Source organism: Thunnus thynnus, chromosome 16, assembly GCF_963924715.1.
Source record: "Thunnus thynnus chromosome 16, fThuThy2.1, whole genome shotgun sequence".
NCBI classification, from domain to species: domain Eukaryota; kingdom Metazoa; phylum Chordata; class Actinopteri; order Scombriformes; family Scombridae; genus Thunnus; species Thunnus thynnus.
This window is the reverse complement of record NC_089532.1, coordinates 3,189,619-3,216,021: the sequence shown is the minus strand read 5'-3', so window position 1 is coordinate 3,216,021 and position 26,403 is coordinate 3,189,619. Positions and strand designations below refer to the sequence as shown.

Sequence of the window (26,403 nt, the reverse complement as noted above, 5' to 3'; positions counted from 1 at the left end):
CGTAAACGTAAAGAGCTGTTACGGATAGACAAGAGAGAACAAGATATTGGAGGTGTGGCAATATTTTTGCTACTTAAAGTTCAACATATCGGTGATGTATGTTGTAAATCTCGCTGAAGGTCTGTGCCAACAAAGGCATGAAATACGACAAACTTAGTTTATCACCTGAAGAATTATCCAGTAACACATGCAGGGTGCAAGCACCAAAAAACACCAGCAATTACACCGACCCGCAACGCCAAGCAACAAAACACATCATCTGCTTCTTCCAGAGTTGTTCCTTACCAAAAGATAAATAATTAAGACATCACGTTGCTTTATTTATGGCAAGACACATGAATATACTGTGCATGGATTGATTCTGATATTTCCATTTTGCCAAGCTCCTTCTTCCACATATTCCTTCAAACACGTCATGTTTCTATCCATTCTTCCCGTCTCCTCTTTTCTATTCTACTTTTTATCTCTTTATCATTCATCCCTTCACTCACCAATTCTTCCCTTAGATTTTAAAAAGCTAGCACTCTCACCCATATCAACGCTATCCTTCTTTTTGCATCCCTCTATCTGTCATTCTTCTATCACTTCATCCTCTTGTCTTTTCATCCTCCCATCCTACCAGCGTCCAATTCGTTATTTGATATTTAAGTCATTCAGCGCACACATTCAACTCCACCTCTCCAGTTTTTCTCCTTCCCTCCATCTCTCCATGTTAACAAGCAGAGTGTTAATATCCCACCCCCGACTGTATGACTGCAGCTTCCTCCCGGCTCTGTCAGCTCAGCCGGCTGTGGCGGTGGCAACATGCACGCCACGCAGAAAGGTCAGCCTGGATTAGATCTTTCTGAGCCATCGCGGCGCCTGCAAACGCACACTGTGAGCTCCCCGGGCTCCTCCGTGACAGCAGGTGGCTTCAGGACCCGCGGGGGGTTCCTCCCTGCCTGACTCCAACACCTATCCCCCCGTCAACACACACACATACACACCACCACCACCTCTGCTGACACTTCAGGGAGCATCAGCACAACTCGTCATGAGAATGTTATATCATTTTTTTTTTTTTTGCTGCTGTTGTTTTACAGCTGTAGCCCGACTACTTCTGTTTGTTGATGTTACTTCTGACCTGTATGTGTCTCTATGTAGGTGTTGCTGTTCTTATGATGTAAGAAACCCTTGTATCTCCAAAATGTCAACAGGAACAAAGAGAAAAGTTCTTAAACCTTGAAGGAAAATTCTGTTTTTGTACAACTTGTAGGTCTTGTAGGCGACATTTTGCTACCTACTCAGTTGCTGAGATCTGTAGATGAGTGTTTATATGCAATTGTACCACCTCTAAAATTCACCTTGTGTTCTGTTTAAAGTCAGTGGAAAGACAAAATTAAAAGCAAACTGTGCGACCTGACGCAAAGACACATCTGCACAAGTTCAAAATGTTTCAACTGGAGTGAAAAACCTGCGCTTACGAAGAGGAGAGGTAGAAGCAGAGAGAACTGGAGTTTCTGGTGAAGACACAGACACACTCTCACAAACGGTCGGTGCGTCTGTTGCTAGCTAGCTTACGGCTAACGTATGTACAGTCAATATATCAGGCTGTTTGGGGTACAAACTGTACAAATGGCCAAACAGTCAAATTCACCACTTTCTGTCTGAACAGACCTTCAGAATAACACAAGCAGTCAGCTCAACGGCCAAGAGACGCACTGTAAAAAAATGCCACGGACAAATGTTGGATTCTTTACTGAGCTGGAACAGAAACTGGTCAATCTTGAAATTAATAAAACAGTTGACTAATTGTTTAAACCAGCAATAAGTGATGTTTTGTTCGCTTGTTTTCAGCAGAAATAAGTTAATAGATTAACTTTTTAGCAAACAGTTGCTTATTTCCACATCCAGCAGTTACGGAGCAACATGATCATTCATTGGGAGTCATGTTTCTGTCCACCTGGTGAATGTAAATCCAATATTCACTCTCTTTTAGCTCTGTTTCTGCTCTCTACCAACTCCTGAGGGAAATATCTGGCTCTTTAGCTGCTAAATGCTCCACTATGTTCACCAGCTAGTCTACAGCTAACTGTGTCTGTTTGCGGTTTGGTACTGAGCAGGTAGTGGCTTTTTAGAGCTTTTTCTCACTGAAAATGACGCTATGAGAGTGCTGAGAGTGAACCAAAACAGTAAAGTTGCAGCCGGACAGATAAACAATGAGCTGAAAGTCGCTATAAAGCTCCGTAAAGCCAAGGGGAGCTGCACAGTTGCTGATAATTTTCTGTAGGTTCACTACGAGCCATGACTGAGAGTCAGCTCATGTGTTATTATTATGGGAAATACAGATTATAGCTATTATTTACGAAATAATCAACAGAAAAATGGAAGTGAAATGAATAAATAATAGAAACCAAAATAATATAATTTTTAAAGTAATTATATGGCCCCAGCTGTGACTACCAAAATCACAATCTAAGCAATGAAGATGTTGAATAAAATATTACCATACCAAAGTAACGATTTCCAAAAATAAGGCAAGTTTTGTATTTAAAGTAAAGTAAAAAAAATCTTCACACTGTCAGAAAGATGAGGAAACTTCTCCAAAATGAGGTGATTTCACAATTGGAGAGTTGACACTTAGGACTTAGAAATGACTTGTATGGTCCTCACAAGTCATGAATATGTATGTGTTTGTGTTTCTGTGCTTGTTTGTACGTGAGTTGGCAGCACCTGCGTGTCACCAGCTTGGCACGGCTCGGCAGTGTCTTCAAACCGGCATTAAAATACAACTAAAAATACTTCCCGCCTGCTTCAGCCATCAGAGACAGCAACGGGGGGAATTCAGTCTGCAATGAGCCTATAATAATCTCTGCTATTTTCTTTCACACTGCACCTTAAGCCGCCCACACACTGTCCTCAGTCAGCATCCATCCATTCTTCCAGCCTGCTAATACGGGAAAGCAGCAACAAAAACGTCAATTTAGTAAAGAGGGGAAGAGAGACTCGGGCTGTATCCTCTTTAGTGGCTGGAAATTTACGTGCCATTGATTTCCTCTCAGCCTGTCTCCCCCCTGCTCTCTGCTGTCTGCCGTTTTAAAGGACAGAAACAGAAAACTCCACCCAGCAGGATCTCATTGAATCCATCAGCGACAGGCAGTGAGAGGCCAAAGGAGGGAAGACACCTGAGACAATACACAGCGCCACTCCAGAAACCTACTGGAGGATCCACAATACCGTACACCATTCGATCTGAAGGAGGGAAGAGAGTCAGCAGGAGAGCAGACACAAACACACACACACAACAACACGCTGGGAAAGAGGTTTCAAACTGAATGTTAAGCTGAGACTTATGGGCTCGATATTGGCCTTGAATAAATTTAAATATTTCAGCCGGTGATGTCAAGTTTCAGCCTGACCACAGCTACATAAAAACAACCCTGCTATGAAATGTTACTTTCTTGGCAGACTTTATATATTCATTCAATATTGTTTTCTGTTTTTTTTTCTCAAAGGATGTAATCTATCCCAAGAGGGCCATTATGCCTTTAAATCCTTCACAGCCTGTTAAATAATGTTCCACATTATAATTTACCCATATATATTTACTATTATTACATCAGAGCCATGAGAATTACTGATTTCAGGCTGGCTGGAAGTTGCTCATTAAAAAAATATATCAGGACTTGACAAACATTTTTCAGGGCAACTAGTGTTCTCAATGTGAGCTCAAATCATATTAAACTGCAGGTAACCATAGCAACAATACTCCTATATTTTCACAACCCTACCAGTTAACTCTCACCCGCGAAACTAATTAAACCGGGGATTAAACTGACTCTAAACGAAACGGATGAAATTCAAACACAACTAACCTTTTCTCTCTGGTAAGTGGACTAGATATCCCAGTGTAGAAAGTAAAGAAGTGCTGGAAACAGCGTTCTTTGCCTCCATCTCTTGTATTACATGAAGAAAAACAACTAGGCCTGCAGCTAACAGTTATTAATAGCCACGCTAGCGGCATCAGGATGTTGATGTCTATCAGCCCACCACTTCTGCGTTCATGTACCCCTCAGGGTGAAGTGTAATAATCATAGACTGTATATAAAGATGGACATAGTGAGGTGTTACGTCAATCATTGTGCTGTGTCCCAAATCACATACTTCTGTACTTACACTTAACATTTTGAGTGCATAAGTGCGTTCACACTGAGGGGTATGGAAAAATGCAGTGCACTGTGAGCACCCGGATGGTGCACCCAAACGGTCAAAAAGTTGAGTGTGGAACTATGGACACTTCTCGCCCTCAATGGTCGCCACCTTGGCTACGTAGCGGAAGGGGAGGGACCACTTTTCAAACTAGAAATGGCGGCCGGGTATGTTGTAATTACGGTGAACATCGCCACATTATACAAATGTAAGTTATGCATGTGTTTTTAGCACTAAGTACCACTATACTGTTGTCGGATATAAGCCATCAGTATGTTTTCTGGGTTAATTTAGCAGTCTGTAATGATTTGTTAGCGCGAATGCTAATGCTAGCTAATGCTAATTTGTGATCGTCATTTCCGGTAAGTGCACAACGGCTGTGTTTGATTTGAGACAACACTACCCTGTCAAAATTTGCGCACTAGGCCAGTAAGTACATAGTGTACACAGTGTACTACATGAAAGTGTACTAACAGAAGTATGTGATTTGAGACACAGCTGTGGTTTGCATTGGAGCTGTTTTGAAGCCCAGAGTTGTGGCTTGATGGTTGACACCATCTTTTCAGTTTGTAGCCAGGACCTTCCAAATAAGAAGTGTAGGGTGTTGCTTTCACGCTCTGGAAACACGCCCCGCTACCTCAGACCAAAGCTAACAGTAGCTTACTGGAAACATTGAGCTAAATTATGCTAAATTATGCTTTTTGTTGAAAAAAAGTATTTCTAGAGAGAAGTTGAGGTTTGTTTTTTGGGGAGTTTTTTTTTGGTTTTTTTTTAATGGGAGTCAGTTGGAGCATCTAGCAGCCATCTGTGGCATTTTAAGGGACTTCCACAGTGGCTTCAGCCTCAAGCTGTGGTAGTTGCCTCTTAGTAATAACATAAGGGATCCTGACGTTTCATCGACTACCAGAGTTAGAGTGAAATGCGTCCAATACTTTGGTTTATAGCAAATACCTGTAAATCTAATGACAGTCCCATCATTCTCAGCTGTACTTTGTTAATGTTAATGCTAATGCTAGATGCACTGTATGATATTGTTGAGACTTTTGGATCTGTACCATTAAAAAACATTGGAGTTTTAGTGCACCATGTTGATCTAAATGGTCTTTCAGACAAGAATAAACTGCTGAAGGAGGTGTGGAATATTTATTGGCATGAAAAAGCAATAGATGTTGAAAAATGTGCGGCAGGCAGCTTAAATAGGCTACTGCTTTTATTATTATTACTGGCCTTCAAAAACTCATGTGATTAATACCCCGCTTGGCAGACACACATGTACACACAAAAACAACAAAGCATCCACAAACACATGCCCACAATGTGTTTTTCACAAATGTTGTCTGATATAAATACACACCCACACAAAAAGCACAGGACTACATGAATACAACATTAGTGGATATCATCTGTTCATTTTTCATTTTACATCCAATAGATTGGCCCATCCACTCAGGCTGAGCTCTAATAAATTCAGTGGGAAATCAAGCGGAAAATCACCTTTAATGGATTTCAGGCCTTATTGATATAAATCCTTGATATTTGACGGGTGTAAATGGCCGTGAAAAGTACTCTACAGAGGCCTGATCCCACATGGAACATCAGCCAGAAATCAAACAACAGATTCACAATCTAAAAACTCTCATTCCCTCAGGCAGATTCATTTAATTGTTTTTTTCCTCCAGAATAATTAGACACCAACATTGCTGTTGAAGTGAAAGCTTCTGCAAAAACGTAGATTTCTCTACAACGCTTGAAGTCTCCTCCCAATATTTCTAAAGTCAAACAGCTGATGAACCATTATTTCATCTCACAGGTAAGGAAACCATCCTAAATATCAGCTCTTGTTCTTGTGCCTGTTGAGACCCACTTTAGAAAATCATAACCGCAATCCCAACATCATTATACTTAGTCAGTTCTACATGCTGGCAGATTTAACCTGTTAAGTGACACTGTCCCACCTGTGGGACACTTCAGCCTTGGTGGCATTATTTTTAAGATCACTTACCCTCATTCTGACATTTTGGTTGTAAAATATAAAGATTTACCTTTTGAGACCAAGACCAAGGTTGTGACTGTAATCAAAAAAGTTGAAGTTGAAGAACAGTTACCTTCTTATCTTGGGTTCATTATTTTCAGGCTTGTGCATGAAAATGGGGTGAAGTACATCGTAAGAGGTTAAGTACATCGTAATGACCTTAGAGCAATCAGGGTATTGACTTTTAAAGAATTTCAATAATTAATTCTAAACAATTACAGCCAGGCCTGTTGACCAGTGAACAGTTTTTTTTTAGACACAATTACTGTCTTTGTCAGGCCAAATGCCATTCAACTGCACATATCTTAGCCAAAATAACAAAAAAAAACAAGTTCAATTACCTTGTTAAAAATCCTTGAAACAACATCTTCTCCTTCTCCCTCAGTGGAAAATCTATGAATATGTAAATATTGTTTCATTTCAAAAGTTTAACTGCTGGACACAAGATGTCTCCTACTTCACTGAAGTCCATTCTTCTATATAACAAGTTTATAAGATGCATACCGGAACACACTTGGCTCCAAAAAGGTTATGATGTCACAAACTGGCATCAGAATTAGAATTATGTCCGAGTGGTTATATGGGAGTGTATGACAGTTACTGCATGTAGGGAAGTGAAGTCAGTTCCATGCAGCTATTTCAGCATTGTGTCAGTGGTTTGAGGAACGGGAGTGTTGTCCTTGTGTTGTAATGTAAAGGTGATACTCTCCATGCCTGAAAAGTGGATCCACTTCACAGTAATTTAAAGTCTAGCAAGTTGCATGTATGCATGAATGAGATGTGAAGAAAGCGCCTTTCTTTCAGCACATACAATAGTCTTCAGTATATGAACACACAAGCTAAGAATCTCACAATCCAGCTAGTAATTTTCCTGGAAACAGGATATCAATCCTCACTATTCAACCCTGCTCATTGCCCATTGAACATTTTCACCTCTAAACTCTTGCTGTGTCTCAAATCGCATACTTCTGTACTTACACTTCACATTTTGAGTGCATAAGTGCGTTCACACTGAGAAGTATGGGAAAATGCAGTGCACTGTGAGTACCTGGATGGTGCACTCAAAACGGTCAAAAAGTTGAGTGTGGAACTAGGGGCACTTTGGCTACATAGTGGAAGGGGAGGGACCACTTTTCAAACAGGAAATGGCGGCAAGGTACGTTGTAACTACGGTGAACATCGCCACATTATACAAATGTAAGTTATACATGTGGTTTTTCAGCACTTAGCACCACTATACTGTTGTCAGATATAAGCCATCAGTATGTTTTTTGGGTTAATTTAGCAGTCTGTAATGATTTGGTAGCGCGAACGATAACACGAATGCTAACGCTAGCTAATGCTAATTTGTGATCATCATTTCCGGTAAGTGCACAACGGCTGTGTTTGATTTGAGACAACACTACCCTGTAAAAATTTGCGCACCACGCTAGTAAGTACATAATGTACACAGTGTACTACATGAAAGTGTACTAACAGAAGTATGTGATTTAAGACAGAGCTTCTTTCTCCCAGAAATTATGTTTTTATACAGCTAAATTACAACAACAAGCCAAGTAAACACAATACTGCCCGAGTTACACTTTCTGCCAACATGGGAAATTGGTCAGTGACAGTGTATTTTTTCTGCAGTTACTTGAATCACAACATCTGTATTAACACTGAATATAAAACCAAGATCTTTTACTAACCTTAAACCAAAGTGCTTTCATTGCTTAAACCTAAACACACATGAGACTCAGGACAAAAACCTCAGTTTCTGGTTTCAACTTCCTGTATTTTGCAAACCATCCCGACCATCCAACCACTCACACCTGGAAAAGATATCCAAAATCTACAACCATACCTCATCCACATTCTCAAAGGCGTTGATGATGTCGTAGGGCAGGCAGGACAGCAGGTCGATGACGAACCAGGTCTTCAGGTAGTTCATGCGGATGAGCTTGGGGTCAGAGATCACCTCGCCGCCGGGCCCCACGAAGGTGGTGTGGAAGTTGAGGACGATGTCCACCAGGAAGATGACATCCACCACGCTGTCCAGCACCAGCCACACGATGTTGTTCTGCTTGGTCTTGAAGGAGACGTTGTAGGGCACCATGATGGCCGTGTAGAAGGTGAGGATGAGGATGACCCAGTCCCAGGTTGTCTTGAAGGTGCAGTAGTGAAGGATTATATGGGGGGGCGTCTTAGGGGCCTCCTGCTTGTACTGCGGGAGAATGTCGGAGTTGAGCTGCAAAACCTGGAGATCAGACGGAGCAAGAAAACCTTTACTAAATGAAACTCTTTATTTTAGCCTGAGTGCACTTATCTTCCAAGAGTTAATTAATCAATACCCAATAAAACACACAAACACACTATAAATGTACAATATACACATTAAGAAACCATTCATTGGCAAATTTATTGTACAAATCAGTGTCATGTGGGCTCTTAAAATGTCCACCAACCTGCTTGACACCAGCTGTCAAGTCAGTATCGTCATTTAAATGTTTACTTAAAATGTCGACTGTAATAGTTTCACCTCTGTGTAACTCTGTGTTTGATCCTGACAACGTTTGAATCTCACTTACTCTCTCATGTTTACCTTCATCTGATCTTATTTCAAGTATTTTAGTCTTCTCTTAATGTGTCATCTCTCACTTGTGCTTATTATTTCTCTATTAAGTTTTTTTCTGTATAGAATTTAGCAAACTCTGCACACTCCCATCTGAGCGCTGACTCCAGTTTGACCCTGATTTACTCATTAATCTACAAGAGAAGTTTGAGCACTCGTGTCAGTGATATGTTGAACTCTCAATTACATTTGTAACAGACACCTGAGGAAGAGAATTACGCATTTCTACAGTTCTGTTTCTCCATCTAATTGTAATCTAACTGTGAACAGGCAGGAGAGCAAAGATTGAATTACTGAAATAGATGAAAGAGATCAATAATTACCCTCATTGTATGCTGTATGTGTGTGTGTCGGGGGGGCGAAAAGGGGTGAAATAGTGCAAGACAAGTATATTAAAATTTGTGATGTTTCCTCTCCAGTTTTCATCTGTATTCATCTCTTCTGTTGCTCCGTAAAGCCTCTCAGTGACAAAACTGCATTTGGCTTGAAATGAGACACAGACAGAAGAGGGTTGAAATGAGAAAAAGAAAATCAGATGCGAAGGAGGGAAGTTGACCAAGAGGAGAAAGAAAAAAAAAAAAAAAACAGTCATTATATTTTGCAGTCTGGTGATAATCACCCCGCTGAGCTCGGCCTCCTCTGCAGATCACAGACTACATTAAACAGCAGTTTGATTTCCTCTACGGGCCACACAAGGATCACACATCACATATTCAGCTCATTTTACACTAAACTGCTTATTATTCTGTTTGTATCCGGCTCTAACAGAGATTAACCGTGATATAGTCTACAGCCTCAGATATATAATACATGATTATACTTCCAAATATAACGTGCTGATTTCAACACTTCCTACAATTCAACATATCCAAATATATTTAATATTAACAGCTGTAGTAACAATATTGATATCAATATGGCTGATACTGCTATCACAAAAACAATAAAAAACTATTCATCATTTGCCAGTTTTTAGCTGTGTCTGGAGCAAATTAGCTGTTGGGGTAACTCCGGTACACTAATATCGATGTTGTTAAATGTTAGTGTTGATTAATGTGCACTGTTCCCTATAAAGTAATGAAATCACTTATTACTGATATTGCTGTTATGACAGCTACTGCTGATACAAATAAGTTTGTACTGATGGTGATGATATTAAAATGTTGATAAACGCTGTGTCAATTATTTCTGCTACTGCAGTTATTACTGCTGCTGTACCACTCCTACAGCTAACGCTAGTAAACAATATTAAAGCTAATAAAACTGCAAATACAGCTACATATTAATTTACAACTGCCAGTATTTCAAATACTGTGACTGCTCCAAGGGCACCACTACTACTAGCCTACTACTATGTCTACAACTATTCTTCTTCTACTATTACTACTACCCCGTCTACTACTGCTACAGCTTCTACTAGTTTGCTAATGTTACTACTATTACTTAAACTACAGCATCTTTTACTATTAATACTATTACTACTACTGTGCTACTACTGCTACCTCTTCTTCTGTTTTGGCTACCACTGTTAATGCTACTACTACTAGTACTACTGCATGTATTACAACACTACTTGTACAACTACAGCTTCTACCTGCTCCTGCCACCACAGCATATTAGCAGCATTAGCCTATTACAGCATACTGCTTCTGCTTACTTCTTAGCCTATATTTTACTTACATTTTACAAGTGACAATGCTAATACCACTGCGGATAATGCTACTGCCTCTACTGCTACTATTGTTTATGGTACAACTACTACAGTAGCCTACTGCTGATACTACATTACTGTTTCTACAGCTGTTACTACTCAAAGTGATACTATATTGCAATGGTAGCCTACTTGTACTACGTAGCCTCTACTTTTATAACTCCTGCTACTTCCATTATTGTATAATTGCTAGCTTGTGCTTCTATTTCTGCTGCTACTGCTGCTATTATTGCTACTACTCAAACTACTCCTTGTACTTTTACTACAACTGCTACTACGCTAGCCTATTTTACTACTACTACATCTGCTCCTGCTTCTACTACCACAGCTGTATTACTACAGAACTTTTACCACTACTTATGCTATAATACAACTAGCATCATTACTACTACTACAACAATTATAATATGTCAGCAATACTACTTCTGTTATCAGTACTACTGCTACTGGGACTAAATGATGTAACTACAGAAACATCACTTTGATAAAGACGTCCTGCTCTCCTGATGTTAGAAACATTCACAGTTAGCCTTGGTTAGCCTCATTCGTCCTCACAGTGGGACTCAGTCTGATGTTAAGTAACAAGGCGGGTCGGCAGAGCGGAGGATCAACAGCGAGCTTCATAATGTCAGAGCTCCATCTCATCTAATCCTAATCATCAGAGCTGCCAATCAAACAGCCTCTGGTCAGGAGCAGCACTGAGCTCAAAAGCGAGACTGCCAATTAGGAGCCCAGCGTCATTGTAGGAAGAAAAAAAAAAAAGAACAACTCTACTTATGTGACACTCAACAGCGTCCTTGACAGAAGATGCCAGCTGTGCCTTTCAAGCTGCAGAGCAGATGGATCACCTGCGATATCTATTGAGTTTGCTCAGGACATTATGTAACCCTCTGCTATCCAACGCCAGGCGGTTAAACTGATCCTGCCTTATTTCCATCGCTGCTTCTTCCTTCCTACCTCCCTCTCAACATTACTTCTTTCCTGCCTTTACATCCCTCTCTTCCTTCCGTCCGCATCTCTCTCTGGGTGCTTTTCATTTGGCTAAGTTATGCTTCCTCGCCTCTTCTCTTCTCCGTCCTCCGGCCGTGACCCGGAAACCAATCTCCCTCCGCCATCATCAAGGATCTTCCAATCCCTTAAGTGCATCTTAGATGAGGAAAGGGGAGGCTCCTGGAGGAGCTTAGAGCGAGGAACCACAGAAGTTTTTTACTGGACAGCAACACCCTTTTCATCAAAATGTGTTTATTGATTGGTCAGCTGATCAGACGGGACAGTAAACAGTCAAGCTTTAATGTAATATTGATATACGTGATTGTAATACAACAGAACAGGAAAGCTACCAACCAAACCGTAGATACTCTTCCACAGAAGCAAGGCTATTTGTCAACCCCAAAAGGGACACTATGCAGAGTAAACAAGGCCAAAATCTCACTCAAGGGTCAGAGTTCAGTTAGGCACAGGGGTAGAGGCCCTATTCAAGAATGCTCGCCTACATGTGTCCAAACAATTTCTGATATGTCATATTAACACAGTAAGAAATATCTTCCAGTTTCAGTCCGGGGGGCAGACACCCTCTCTACGTTTAAGAGTAGGCTTAAAACTTTCCTTTTTGATAAAGCTTATAGTTAGGGCCGACCAAGCTCGCTTTGGATCAGCCCCTAGTTATGCTGCTATACGCCTAGACTGCTGAGAGACTTCCCATGATGCACTGAGCTCCTCTCTCCTCCTCTTCCTCTCCATCCATTCATGTACCATTAATGCATGTTGGCTTCTTCCCCGGAGTTTTTGTGTTTTCTCATCTCGCATGTTTTTATGGATCATGGTCGTGGACCACCTGCTGCCATGGTCCTGCTTGACGCCAAAGCCTGCTATTATTATTATTATTATTGTTATTCATATTTCTATTATTGTTATTGTTGTTATTGTTATTATTGTTGTTGTTGTGTGTGTCTCTCTCTCCCCTCTCCCCCTCCCTCACCTAGAGCCCGATCTGCTTGAGGTTTCTTCCCATTAAAGGGGATTTTTTTTCCACGCCGCTGTCGCCAAGTGCTGCTCATGAGGGAATGTTGGGTCTCTGTGAATTAAAGAGTACAGTCTAGACCTGCTCTGTGTGAAAAGTGCCCTGAGATGACTTCTGTTGTGATTTGACACTATATAAATAAAATCGACTCGACTTGACTTGAAATACAAAGTGAATAAATGATAAATCTTAATGTTTCATGTTGGTTTATTTTCACATCAACAGCAGCTTTTCATATTTATTCATAAAATAAAAATGACTGAATCATGAATCAATCATAAAAAAACGCTCTTTTTTCACTTTTTTTTTTCTTCATAAGCCTTCTCTTTTCTTTCTTTTCCGTTTCAAGTACGTCTGCAGCTCCTTCAGGAAAATATGAGGCCCCACAGCTGCGTGTCTCCTATCGTATCATCCTGTCTGTCCGTCTGTCAGACTGTCACAAACTAAACGAGCAACACTTTATATTCTGCAGGCTACAGTTGTTTTTATGGCTCCTTTTACTTCAGTTCTGTTCTTTCAGTAATCAACGGATTTAAATCATCTATTTGTGTCTTATTGTGTGACAGCCAGACGCTGCTATAGATCTATAATCAAATGATAAAACACTGGAGCAGCTTTCAGGTGTTTTTTCTTCCAGCTATCAATATGTCCCTTCAAGAAATGTTTTTTAACACACTATAATGTAGTTTTAAGCTGATATAAGTTATATTTACGTCTTCATCGAGAAATTATAATTGTTGAAAACACCGTACTTTAATGAACATGTAAAAATGTCTTTAAATCTGCTTATAAATACAATAACAGCAGGATAAAAAGGACCAATTGTGGATATTTTAAGACATCATAGATTAAAGCTAAAAAGTTTGAAAAATTACAGATTATATATGAGAGTGTTGTTGTAAATGATGAATAAGGAAGAAGCTATGATGACGTTGGCACCTGCGCTACCATGCTGGTTCATTTTTATGGGAGCAGTCATTTTTGTATGCTGTCAAATTAATCGTTGTTTGTTAAAATCATAGTTTCAGCTTCTAATAGAAAGTGTAATAGTGGAAGCTCATTTGTCTTCAAATTAAGATAGTAAACCCCAGGAACACCTTTCATTTTTTCCAGAAAGGCCAATTAAAGAAATGCTGAATGAGAGATTCTACTGAATTACAGAAGCTACCTCCTTAATGCATCAATTTCCTTTTATCGTCTTTTTCCTCCTTTCTCATTCCTTCCTCACTTTCTCTCCTCTCAGTCTTCGCCCTGTCCTCATCACCTTTACACCATCCTGGAAGTAACACTTTGCTAAAATCCCACCCAGCTCACCGCCTCGTGCGCTCAGCAGGGATGAAACTCCGGCTAATTTTGATTAAAGGTGACACACCTCACTCAAACATTCATGAATAAAACTCTGGCAAAAGAAGACAAGTCCCCCATCCTTCCTGAAATCCATTTTCTAAATTTCTACCAGTCACAATCATTCAGAGTGCCCACAGCACCCTGCCTTTGTCTCTCCACCCAACATGAAATATTAATGACACCCGCAGTCCACCAGAGCACAGCAGCGTTCCCGGGAAAAGAGAGAGAGCACCGCTCGCTGTGTCAAACAACTGCAGTTCCAGAGAAGTTGGCGTGTGAATGTGGGTGCAGGGAGGGCAGCGTAGATAGATTTGTCGAGGGTGTGGTTGTGTGTGACAAAGTATGTCTGCATGTCTGAGAGTTGTCCAAATGGAGACAAAAGCCATGTCCGGAATATTAGGAAGAAGCTGATTTTTGGCTTAGTGGTTAAGGTTAGGGTTAGGGTTAGGCAAGCAGTGGTTATGGTTAAGAATAGGGTAAGTCTCCAGGAAATGAATGTAATGTCCCTAGAAGTGACCTACAACAATGTGTGTCTGTGTGTGTGTGTGTGTGTGTGTATGTTGGGGAAGGGGGATTGCTTTAATGGTTTTAATGTAGTAGTAAATGTTTTATATAAAGGTTTATTTGCGCAGAAATAATGTAAAGAGCAGAGAGTTGCTACTATAGCACATTTGCAGTGCGTGTGTCTATAGAGGTTAGGTCCGTGTTGAGCTGTTAAAGGGGACATATCATGCTTTTCGTGATTTTCGGTTATTTTAATACTGTTATGATGTCAAATGTCTATGTTAAACATGGTCAAAAGTCCAAAATTTGAGGTGAACATATGTAAAATGCTCCCTGTAAGTCAAAAGTCAGGGCTTCAGCCTTCCCTGAATGTGACTACGATTTGTTTTTTTTTTTATTATTGTAACCTCCGGAGCCAGCAGAAGTTGGCCTAGAAGGTGCTTCCTGAAGCTGACCAATCAGAACATAGTTGTCTCATCGGGAGGCGGGCCTTAAAGAGACAGGAGCTAAAACGGCCTGTTTAGGACAGAGGCTGAACTGAGGGGCTGCATAAAGGACAAGTATGAGATAACTAGTTTTCTGAACTGTAAATCATGCAAAAATATTCTATATAGACCTGGAAATGTGCAAGATATGTCCCCTTTAAGGTCCCTTTTGGGCTGTCTGAGAAAAAAGTTGACAATGGTGAGAGTAATGTGGTGAAATCTATGGTCATCAATCTAAAACTGTGCTCCTACATCTCACTGAGAGACACGTCCAACACTACTCTTCATCTTATCTCCTAGCAATTACAGTGATTTACACCTTAATTGTTTTCCCAGTTATGCTGCGATGAAGCAAATGTACTCGCTGCTTGGATTATGTTCACGGAAAACGTTCGAATGAAGAATGAAGCTCTACATCTGTAGTATACCACACTGAGTTCAGAGGGAGGAGGTTGGAGTAGAAGATGTTTACAAATGATCATTGTCAAATTTTAATATCAAATGCTGAGGTAGATGCTTATTTATATTATATGGAATATGGACAGTAAACCGCAGGAGGACCGCTCACCTTTTCAGGAAGACAGATGAGAGATTTAGTTGAAATTAAAATTAAAGACAGAGATGGTTTAATACCATTGATGATTGAAAATTTTATGGAATCAAACCTAACCCCATATTTGACATAATTTATGCTCTATTTACATGCACAGAGTAATTTACACAGTAATTACCTCTCTACAGTATTAAACATTATATTGTAGTTTTTATTGGTTGTGGCACCTCAACCCCAAAGAGTCTGTCGTGTTTGTGTAAATACTTTTTCTTTTTGAGCTGACAGGAACTTGGAGCCTGAGATTGCCAACAAAGTTCCCCGGCCAAACTCAAACCAGGGCGCTCCATGTAAATAACAAAGTGTCCTGATTTATGGAAATATAATGAGGCCGTGGCAGAGAACGCCATGAGCGAAACAGCTTTCCTCTACCAAGTCTGTTATTTTCTACATCAGGACACCCCAGGGTGCAATTTTGTGCCATGGCAACTTATCACAGGCAAAAAGAGGAGTTGTGTTAACATGACCATCTTTTATTTGTTCATAATCAGTTTTACCTCAGGTCAGTTTCAACAGTGAGAGTTAACAGGAAATATGGTACAAAGCAAGAAGTACTTGTTGCTAGTGGTTACCTCCAGGTTTTAATACCATACCAAATTTAGAACAAGTGCTTAAAAAGTGTATTTTCCATGGCTGTGACATAATGTACAGTATGAGATGTACTGTATGTGTTTACCTCTGCCAGTCTGGACTGCTTATGGCTGACTTCATGTTTGCCGATGGGTGCGAGCTGCTGCAGCGTGTTGCGGTTGTTGGTGAGCGCCCGTGTCAGCCGCGCAAACTTGGTCCATCCTGCAGGAAAGAGACAATAATCATCGGTTAAGTCACATTTATCACATTTGAATTGAATTGTTCGCAAAAGTTAAGAGTGTGACTTTGCCTCCATGTTTGCCGCCATTATTGACACAGTTACCCGGTTCAAGACACCAACAGAAAGATACTAGAGTGACAAAATATTCCCACAACTCCCACGTGCCACCAGAGGGCTGAAAGGAACAGTGGTTTTCTCAGTTGGTTGTTCATATTTATAGTAAACCAGACATGATGTGAACGCAGCATGAGCCCTGCTTTCTTGGCAAACAGCCACCCCGCTAAAAGCATCCTTGAACATGACTGAATCTCCACCAGCTGCAGGGTTTCTGCTCAGCAGCTGTCCGATGAGCTCTGAACAAAAGGGAGAATTTCTTCTTCAGGGATCAATATCACAGAAAAACCCTGAAAATGTAGCATATGTTCGTCTTATAAACATGAAAGCTAAGGGGAAAAGCTATGTCTGAAGGTACATTTTGAAGTTGGGAACAGTCAGCATAATTTTTTTCTTGGCAGTGTAGTTGCTGCTTTTTACACATGTGTATGCTTTACAGTATTCATTCCTTGATTATATGGGGACAGTTGGGGAATACAACTGTATATGTAAAAAAAAAAAAGTTGTACAAAGATCCAGAGGGAGCTGCACAAGGCCTGCTAAATTAGCCGCTACTAGCATAACACACCAAAATCTGTATGCTGTGTCTCAAATCACATACTTACTGTACTTACACTTAACATTTTGAGTGCATAAGTGTGTTCACACTGAGAAGTATGCTGCACTGAGTGCACTCAAAATGGTCAAAATGTTGAGTGTGGAACTCTGGACAACTTCTCGCCCTCAATGGTCGCCATCTTGGCTACGTAGCCTTTCTCTCTGGTAAGTGGACGTGATATCCCTGTATAGAAAATAAAGGAGTGCTGGACACAGCATTCTTTGCCTCCATCTCTTGTATTACATGAAGAAAAACAACTAGGCCTGCAGCTAACAGTTATTAATAGCCACGCTAGCGGCATCAGGATGGCGATGTCTGTCAGCCCACCACTTCTGCGTTCATGTACCCCTCAGGGTGAAGTGTAATAATCATAGACTGTATATAAAGATGGACATAGCGAGGTGTTACGTCAACCATTGTGCTGTGTCTCAACTTGCACTACTTGTGTACTTACACTTAACATTTTGAGTGCATAAGTGCGTTCACACTGAGAGGTATGGAAAAATGCAGTGCACTGTGAGTACCCGGATGGTGCACTCCAAACGGTCAAAAAGTTGAGTGTGGAACTATGGACACTTCTCACCCTCAATGGTCGCCATCTTGGCTACGTAGCGGAAGGGGAGGGACCACTTTTCAAACTGGAAATGGCGGCCAAGGACATTGTAACTACGGTGAACATCGCCACATTATACAAATGTAAGTTATACATGTGTTTTTTAACACTAACCACCACTAAACTGTTGTCTCATATAAGCCATCAGTATGTTTTTTGGGTTAATTTAGCAGTCTGTAATGATTTGGTAGCGCAAACAATAATGCTAATGCTAACGCTAGCTAATGCTAATTTGCAATCGTCATTTCTGGTAAGTGCACAACAGCTGTGTTTGATTTGAGACAATGCTACCCTGTAGAAATTCACACACTACGCCAGTAAGTACACAGTGTACTACATGAAAGTGTCCTAACAGAAGTATTTGAGACACAGCTGTAGAGTCGAGTGAATCGAGTTGAGCTGCATTGTGGATAATGTAGGCACCAGATTTTGACAAGGAAGGATAACTCATGGAAAGATGATATCTCTAGCGCTGCTGCATTGATTTTAGAAATTAAATTGATTTAAAACTGTCCGTTGTGAGTCCAACAATGCTGCAGGAGTGCAAAGATAAATCAGTGAAGGACATGTTTAATGGAGCTATGTATCAAACTTTGTGTATATTTTATAATAGTGTTCCTTTCTTTAACTGTAACTTTTTTCCTTATGCATGACCTTTTTATTTTTCATCCCATATGCATTTTATCACGCTGCTTTTGAAAAGAGTCCTATACATAAAGTTCATTATAAATGCAGTGAAAATGCATGGCAAGCATTATGAAAAATGTGTGTTTCCTCCTTTCATCCACTCCTATTTTTATCCAAAATCGTTTTTTTTGTAGCAGCTTGTGATTCAAAGATAAGCTTCAATGTTCCTGTGTGTCATCTGAATGTCCATCTAAATAATGTAGACGTGTTCAGTAATGGTCATTTTCTTGTCACGGTGCAGGCTACACCACGACTGAATGAGTACAAACACTACTGCTCTAAAAATAAAATCAAATGTTTGAAAGGGCAAAGAGTAGCACAACAGAGGCACACCACGTACAGTAGTCACACATCGTGATCGACCCGACCCTTTGAAGGGACCATTACCAATAAAAAGTGGACTTTAAAATAGCTTTTAACCCTCAGGCCACCAGCCGCCTTTCACTCTCTGTTCAAATGGACGCAAATTCAGTCATTCACTTCTCTGTGCAATGGTGTGAAAAGAGCCAAACACAATAATGCGCTCTAAGACCCATCTAGGATGAAGTATCAACAGAATACCCAGTTTATTCTGAGCACTGAGTCTCAATCGCTCATTTTCCCTCGAAGAAATCTGTTGTAGTGGCTGAGTTTAACTAATTGTGCATCTTCAGTTTCAGAGCAGTTTCTTTTATATGATTTTCTATATGATAATACTCAACATTGGCTCTGGACCACCACAGATAATAAGCCTGGGTGCTCTCAGCCAAAATGGGGATTTTTCAATATCTTTCCTGGAGAAAAAATTGCTGCAGCAGCACTTGTGTAACTCACTATATATATATATATATTGTACAGTATATTGTTGGCTGTTGAAAGACATTGCAAACAGACATCTAAGCCAAAGAGATGACTGTCAATTACCTTCTTAAAGGGGAACTCCACTGATTCTACAAACGTGCCGAGGAGTAAAAAGTAAAGCATTTACTAGCATAACATACCTGAATCTGTACAGTCAAGTGAAGTCCAGTTGCATTGTGGGTAATGTAGGAGGCCAGGTTTTGACAAGGAAGAAGAATGCGTGGAAAAAAAAAAGATGCAGTTTTGAGGTATTGTTAGTTTACATGACTGTTTAAATGGGGTGATTCTACGTGTTTCTTCTATATTTTACATGAAAATTATGTTTTTTTTACCCCGCTGCTTGTCTCTGACAGATATATAGTCAAAAGTTAGTTTGAAGATTCTTATTTTGCATTGAAACATAAAATAAGATGGTTGACAAACTTTCAACCACATCTCACGGTCTTCTTCAGCAGATCGAGTTTGCTCAGTTGCTATGGAGATAGCTCCGTTGTAGCCATGTGATCAAAGTATGTAACTTTTGGTGACTATATATGGTGGGAAGGGGACGTCAGCTGATCTTTGACGTCAGATGTGAATAATCTGCTTGAGCTCCATTTGATGAGGAAGACCATAAAAGCACTAGAAAGTGTATCCTGAGTTATATTTGTTTTTGTTTTTGTGGGTCTTGCGTGAAGTTCTTAAAAATCTTAACTCTTCTTGTTTTACTCTTTACAATTTTAATGTTTATCTGTGACATGCAGTGTAACAGCAGCATATGAGCTAACTCACTCACATCCATTAAACAGCAACATTTAGCTAAAGTTAGCTAACTTTAGACACCGGTTGTGCCTTACAAGACAGACTTTAGCTGTAAAAAGTCTAAAAGGTAAAGACTTTTTACAGCCGTGTGTAAAATGATGTTATTTATTGCATATAAATTCAACTTTTGATATGTATACATGTATGTATGTCTTGTGAAGCAGAATTCTGACTGCAGGACTTTTACTTGAAATAGAGTAGCTTTCCATTACTCCATTATTCCATTACTTTAACTTAAGCACAGGTCTTAAGTGCTTCTTTTATACTGCCTATAGTGCCTAGTGGAGGTTGCATAATTCACCATACAGTGTGTATGCATTATAGAGTAGTGCCATACCCTAATGTGTTATAGAATAATAGAAAACTATTGGCATGGAAAGCAAGTAAATGTGTTCTTTTTTTCAGACCCACATCCACTTTCATCATGAAGGCAAGTGGAGGAATTTGTCTTGGTGGCACTTATGTAAATAGCCTACAGCCTGACAGCTTACAGGCCTCCTATACATACTGTCACATGTGGACAAAAGGACCACACATACAGCAAACTGCAGGACAAGTAAATAAGAGGTCTTTTTAATGGTTAATAGTAATGCTCCGGCTACGGTTCGCCTCAAGAATGCAACACTGCATGATTTGTCAGACTGGAGCACAATAGAAGTGGGAATGGAGGGAGAAAAAAAGGGTAAAGGCTTGAGCTAAAAATAACAGGGGAGCAGAAGTGGTGCACGCACCACCAAAGTGAATTCTTAAATGAGATTTTGATCAGCTGTTCCACAGCAAGGACAGCATGCACCCAACTACAGAACAAAACGATGCAGACATGCAGGACACCTAAACAGCATTGACATCTTACTTTAATATTTAGCAATGCAGAGATGTTAGGGGTGGTTGTACAAACCATGCTTGGATATTGAAGGTGCAGTGTGTAGAATTTAGTAGCATCTAGCGGAACAGACTTGGCAGAAAATGGAATATATATGGTTTAATGAGTGCATAACCACCTGAAAATAAGAATAATTGTGTTTTCATTACCTTAGAATGAGCCCTTTATATCTACATAGGGAGTGGGTTCTTTTCCACGGAGGCCACCATGTTGCACCGCCATGTTTCTACAGTAGCCCAGAACAGACAAACCAAACACTGGCTCTAGAGAGGACCTTTCACATTTTTCACAAGTTTCATGGCCACCATAGGTTCTCCTACATGCTTAGGGTTCAGTTTGTTGCAATCTGCAACCTCACCACTAGGTGCCACTAAATCCTACACACTGGACCTTTAAAAGGAAAGGTGTGGTACTGTTGAAGAGGTCACATGAGCACAGATGTTTGTTTGAAATATCTCCACAGCACCTCTGAGGTCTCGATAGATTAAGATGGAACAAAAGGTTAATTTACATGTTTGTTGCTAAGAGATAAGAGTGTCCGCTTCATTAAACAGAACTGTGCCATGAGCTCTACTGTTCTCACACTTAACCTGTTTGGTTTTGTTTCCTTTGTTGTTGACAGCTTGTTTTCCGACCGATAATCTCTAACATAAACTTTTATCTATTCATGCTGATAACCAGCTGTTTATGTGTGAGCTTAACTTAACAAGTCACTAAACCATTTCTAAAGCTTTGAGTGTTCTCAGGAGCACAGTGGCCTCAATAATTGTGAAATGTTTTATACACTTGCCCTGATCTACGCCTCGCCATAATTTTATCGCAGACATCTACAGAGAGTTCTTTGGACTTCATGAATTGGTTTTTGTCCTGACATGCAGTGTGAATTGTGAGACTTTTTATATACACAGGTGTGTGCCTTTTCTAAATTATGTCCAATCAGATTAATTTGCCACAAGTGGACTTCAGTCAAGTTCTAGACACATCTCAAGGATAATTAAGTGTCACAGCAAAGGTCTGAGTAAGCTCTGAATATTTTCCAAAAATGAGAGTTTTCACTTTGTCATTATGGTTTATTGAGTTTAGACTGATGGGCAAAAATTAAATCTACAACACAAAGTGAAGGTGTCTGAATACTTTCTGGATCCACTGTAGGTTTACAACTATTGGTTTGTTTGTAAAAAGTCAGTGTGAACCGTTCATGGACTGGAACATAAATTTAACAATGGATCTTTTTTGTGGTTAATACACAGGAAACTAAAGTACAGATGTGAACTCCGACTTAAAACTTTACCATAATTGGCACCTTTGCACCATAATGCCCCTTTAGTAGCCAAAAATGTTTTGGCCCGACAACAGTCAAAATCTGGCAAGCCTGGTTGCTGGACTAGTAGTCCATGAATAAAGTCCCAGACATGTTAAGGGTGTTTTCAAACCTATAGTTGGTTTGTTCTGAACCAAAATGCATCATTAAAAAATCAGGTGAGAATGTTCTCTCCTCTTATTGGTCAGACTTGCAACCTTGTAGTCGGTCAGATGGAGGTGGGATCACGTTCAAAGCTCTCTAGCATTAGTTTGGGACTGGAACGAAACCACTTCCTCTAAGGGGTCTCTGTGCGGTTGTGTTGGTCCGAGTACGATTGCCGTGTTCAGATCTGCACAAATGAATCATACCGAGAAGGAAAACCAACCCAGTCCCATTCATCCCGTTCATCTAGGCTATAAACAATTCAGACTTAACAAAAGATTTATCAAAACTGTCTGGCATCTTTTTGTATCCTGATGTTCCTTTCCCACCTTTCTCCCCTCCCTCCTGTTCATAAACTTCTTGTTTCGGTATTCATCACGCATCCTGATCAGCTGTCCTACCTAGAAATAATGTCTTCCTGGAGGCGGAGGTAACATCCATCTGTGATGCTTTTACAGACCGCTGACAAAGCAAACAGTAAACACTGCCACTCTGCAATAAGAAACAACATGATGTCCAACATTTTTTTTAAAGCAGTTCTGCTCTGCCATATTTTTAGCTTTCTATACTTACTGTTTTCCTACATTGATGTTTGCTGATGTGACTTTCTGTACCTGCTCTGTCACCAGCAGTCTCACCTTGATAAATCTCTGTGGTCTTTATGCCTGATGAAACAGCTCACTACCAGCTGAACCAGTGACTCCACATGTGCACCAATAAATGTGATAGCAAAAATACAGAATGTAGTACGCATTTAGTGGGTAAAAATCAGGAAGATACATGCTTGAAAGTAGAAAAAAAGAGGTTATTTTACAGCAAATGGGTGCATGAACACACAGGGATACAGGATGCAGATATGTTTAAAATCTGTAATGTTATTTTAAGTTGAGGATGGACGTCGCCATCAGACTGGGATCTCTCTCCCACTCGGCTGACGCTGACGTGTTGTGGCGTGCCGAGTTGTGGGAGCAGCCAGCGACGAAGCTGAGGGCGAGTTTTGGTTGTGCAGCAAGAGTGAACTCAGCTGCCTGCCGACGCCTGCAGCAGCGAATCTCCCTTCCCTTTCAAACGGCCTCTCTCCCACCCCTCTAATCACCGGGCGGGTTAAACCGCAGCCAGTAGTACGCTGCTCTGAGACACAGCAGAGTCATCCTGCATCCACAACTGTGGCCTAAAACAAGCCGTATCATAGTAAAATACACCGTGGAGTACTGGCTGGCTTCAGTCTGGCTGCAGCTTGTCAGTCAATCCCCTGGTGGCAAAGTGCAGTGTTGTTGCCAAGGTGATTTAGTTTTTAAGAGGTCTGACCATTACTGGGTATAAGAATGTCTACAATAAAAAGCCATCTGTGTAATGGTGCAGTTAACTTTTAATTTCTGATTTTCATTCTGATTACTAGGTCAGAGTCTCCACAGGGGAAACTAAAACAGCTCAGTCAAAGCAATATTTGAATTTGTAAACTGACCACAAAATCATCAACATCTGTTTCTTGTCACCACATTTTAAATAAATTTGGTCTCCATTATATTCAAAGCAGAAATGCCATAAATAAAGTTATTATAACTAAGGTTCAGGAACAAGACCACATGCCTTTCTCTCACTGAATTCAGTCACCTGGGCATACTTATATAGGCGTGTCTAACCCCTTTCTCTCAAGACCCTCCCCGCCAAACCCCATTTTTCTCCCCTCTTAATGGGCATCACGGTGGCTCAGTGGTTAGCACTTTTGCCTCAAGACAAGAAGGTCCTGGGTTCAAACACTGGCCATCCCAGTGTGGAGTTTGCATGTTCTCCCCGTGTTTGCGTGGGTTTCCGTCAGGTGCTCTGGTTTCCTCCCACCATCAAAGACATGCGTGTTAGGGTTAATACTTCCACATAAGTAATTCTTCTTGTCCTATTTTAGGAACCACAGGGGGATGATGAAGCAGAAAGCTCATCGAGACATGCCCCCCACCCTGAGTCTCAACCCCTGGGTTCCTAGACGCTCCAGCCTCATTGTGACTCCATTTGGTCCCCAGTCATCCCCATGCCATCGACCCCCTTCATCCCTCTCATCGAACTCCAATCAGCCCACCGTACACGACCTCGACCAACCTTTGGCACCCATTCATCCCCTGGCAATCGACCCCCAGTCAGCCCACCGTACACTATCCTCATCTGATCCTGAACCCAAATAAAACTACTTTTTATACTGTACAAATGGCGTGGTCTTTGTTAGTGAAATACACATAAATGTTGAGCAGGAGGCAGCATGTCCACCATTACAAAGTCACAAAGGTAGAAAGTCCACCATGATACAAGAAAACATAGATGGTAAAATCACCTGTGAAACAAGCTGACTTTGGCATTTTACAGGCAAAGTGCATTTAGCTACTTTGTGTTCTTTAAACCGTCTACAATCAGTATTTTTATAACTCCACTGTATGAGCTGTCAATGTGTAATGTGTTGGTTGTGGCTCATAGTGATGACCCTACAGAGAATTATCAGTGACTATGCAGCTCCTCTCGGCTTTACGGAGCTTTATAGTGAGTTTCAGCTAATTTTTTATCTGTCCGGCTGCAACTTTTCTGTTTTGGTTCACTCTCAGTGCTCTCATAGCGTCATTTTCAGAGAAAAAGCTCTAAAAAGTCACTGTACACTACCTTCTCAGCACCAAACGGCAAACAGACACAGTTAGCTGTAGACTAGCTGGTGAACATAGTGGAGCATTTAGCAGCTAAAGAGCCAGATATTCCCCTCAGGAGTTGGTAGAGAGCAGAAACAGAAAAAAAAAGAGAGTGAATATTGGACTAACAGAAAAACGACTCCAAATGAATGATAATGTTGCAGAGTTGTGTTCACTACTACACAAAAAATCAGTTATTTCAGTTCTAACATTTTTGAGTTGTCGCAATGTGGCAGTATACCTGAAAATATGTTGCCTTAAAGCTGCATCACTTGAGTTTTTTGGCCACATGGGGGCAGAAGAACTTCACATCAAGCTGACAAACACACATATGTGACTTTTTGTCGCCGTAAAAGTTGTCAAGCTTGGTACGCTTGGTGACCCTGATAAGCACAAGACAAAAGTTTTTTACCAAGCTTTTATCAGTGACATGTAGAGTTATCATACCTAAATATGACATATCACAATGCTAATGGCAAAACCTCACATACATATCCCACCAATAGAAACAGTTCTTGCAGAGATGAGACTCAGTGACTCAGCTAGAAATTAAGAGGATCCACATCAAAACAGCAAAAACAAGCTGAGCTATATCAGCAAAGACAAAGACATCTTTTGCAACAAAAGATTATTCCAACTTCTAAAAAGCTCCTACTTTGCTTTTATTCTTTACTTTGACTCTCCTGCAAACACTTGACAAATTGTGGATGTCTGACTCCAGAACAGAAGTTTGTCACGCTGTCAGCAGCGGCAGCAGCAGCTAATTCACAAAGACGTCAACGCACTGATGTGACAATATTCGTTCCACTCAAGCTCTAATTGCATGTTCAAGCCCGTGTTATTTATGTGTGGTTAAGCACACATAATGAACGAATAAACAAATCACACGGCATGGGAGGAGGCGGTGGGTGGACATCGCTGCATGTGTGCACACGTGTTTACATGTGTGTGTACATTAAAAGCAGACCAGGGGAGGGAGGACGGGGGGTCGGGGTGGGGGGGAGGAGGGTGGGATCCTTGTCAAAGGGCAAACACACCCGCTCAGCGGCGCCGAAAACGACTCCCGGGGCAGGAAGCTGACACTGTGCATCAGTCAGGGCGCAGAGGACAGCGCAGCCACCCACATCTCCTGTGATTCCTGACAGCATCACAACCTCCTCAAATACAACCTGACAGCTCGAGACGTTCCCGCATTGCAGGGAAACAAGACTTGACTCTTTCTTCTTTATCCATCCGCAGCTTGGGATACGAATGAAAAGAGGGGGGAACAAAAAGGGATTTGTAGCGAGCAAAAATGTTTAGAGACTTCACGGTAGGAGAGAGAGGACAGAAGAAGAAGGAGCACGAGGAGGACGAGTAGAAGAAGATGTAGGAGTAGGAGTAGCAAGAGGAAAAGTGGAGCAAAACAACAGCA

The 26,403-nt window shown here is 40.8% G+C and overlaps 1 protein-coding gene across 1 annotated transcript in view; it reads right to left on the bottom strand.

The window, feature by feature from the left end:
- The window catches only part of kcnh5b (potassium voltage-gated channel, subfamily H (eag-related), member 5b), a 190,740-nt gene that overhangs the window by 143,921 nt on the left and 20,416 nt on the right, over positions 1 to 26,403 (bottom strand). The window contains exons 5-6 of the mRNA XM_067613790.1: positions 16,188 to 16,303; positions 8,067 to 8,459 (exon numbers count right to left, since the gene is read on the bottom strand). Of these exons, the coding sequence (XP_067469891.1) occupies positions 8,067 to 8,459; positions 16,188 to 16,303 (509 nt within the window). The remainder of the gene's footprint in view (positions 1 to 8,066; positions 8,460 to 16,187; positions 16,304 to 26,403) is intronic.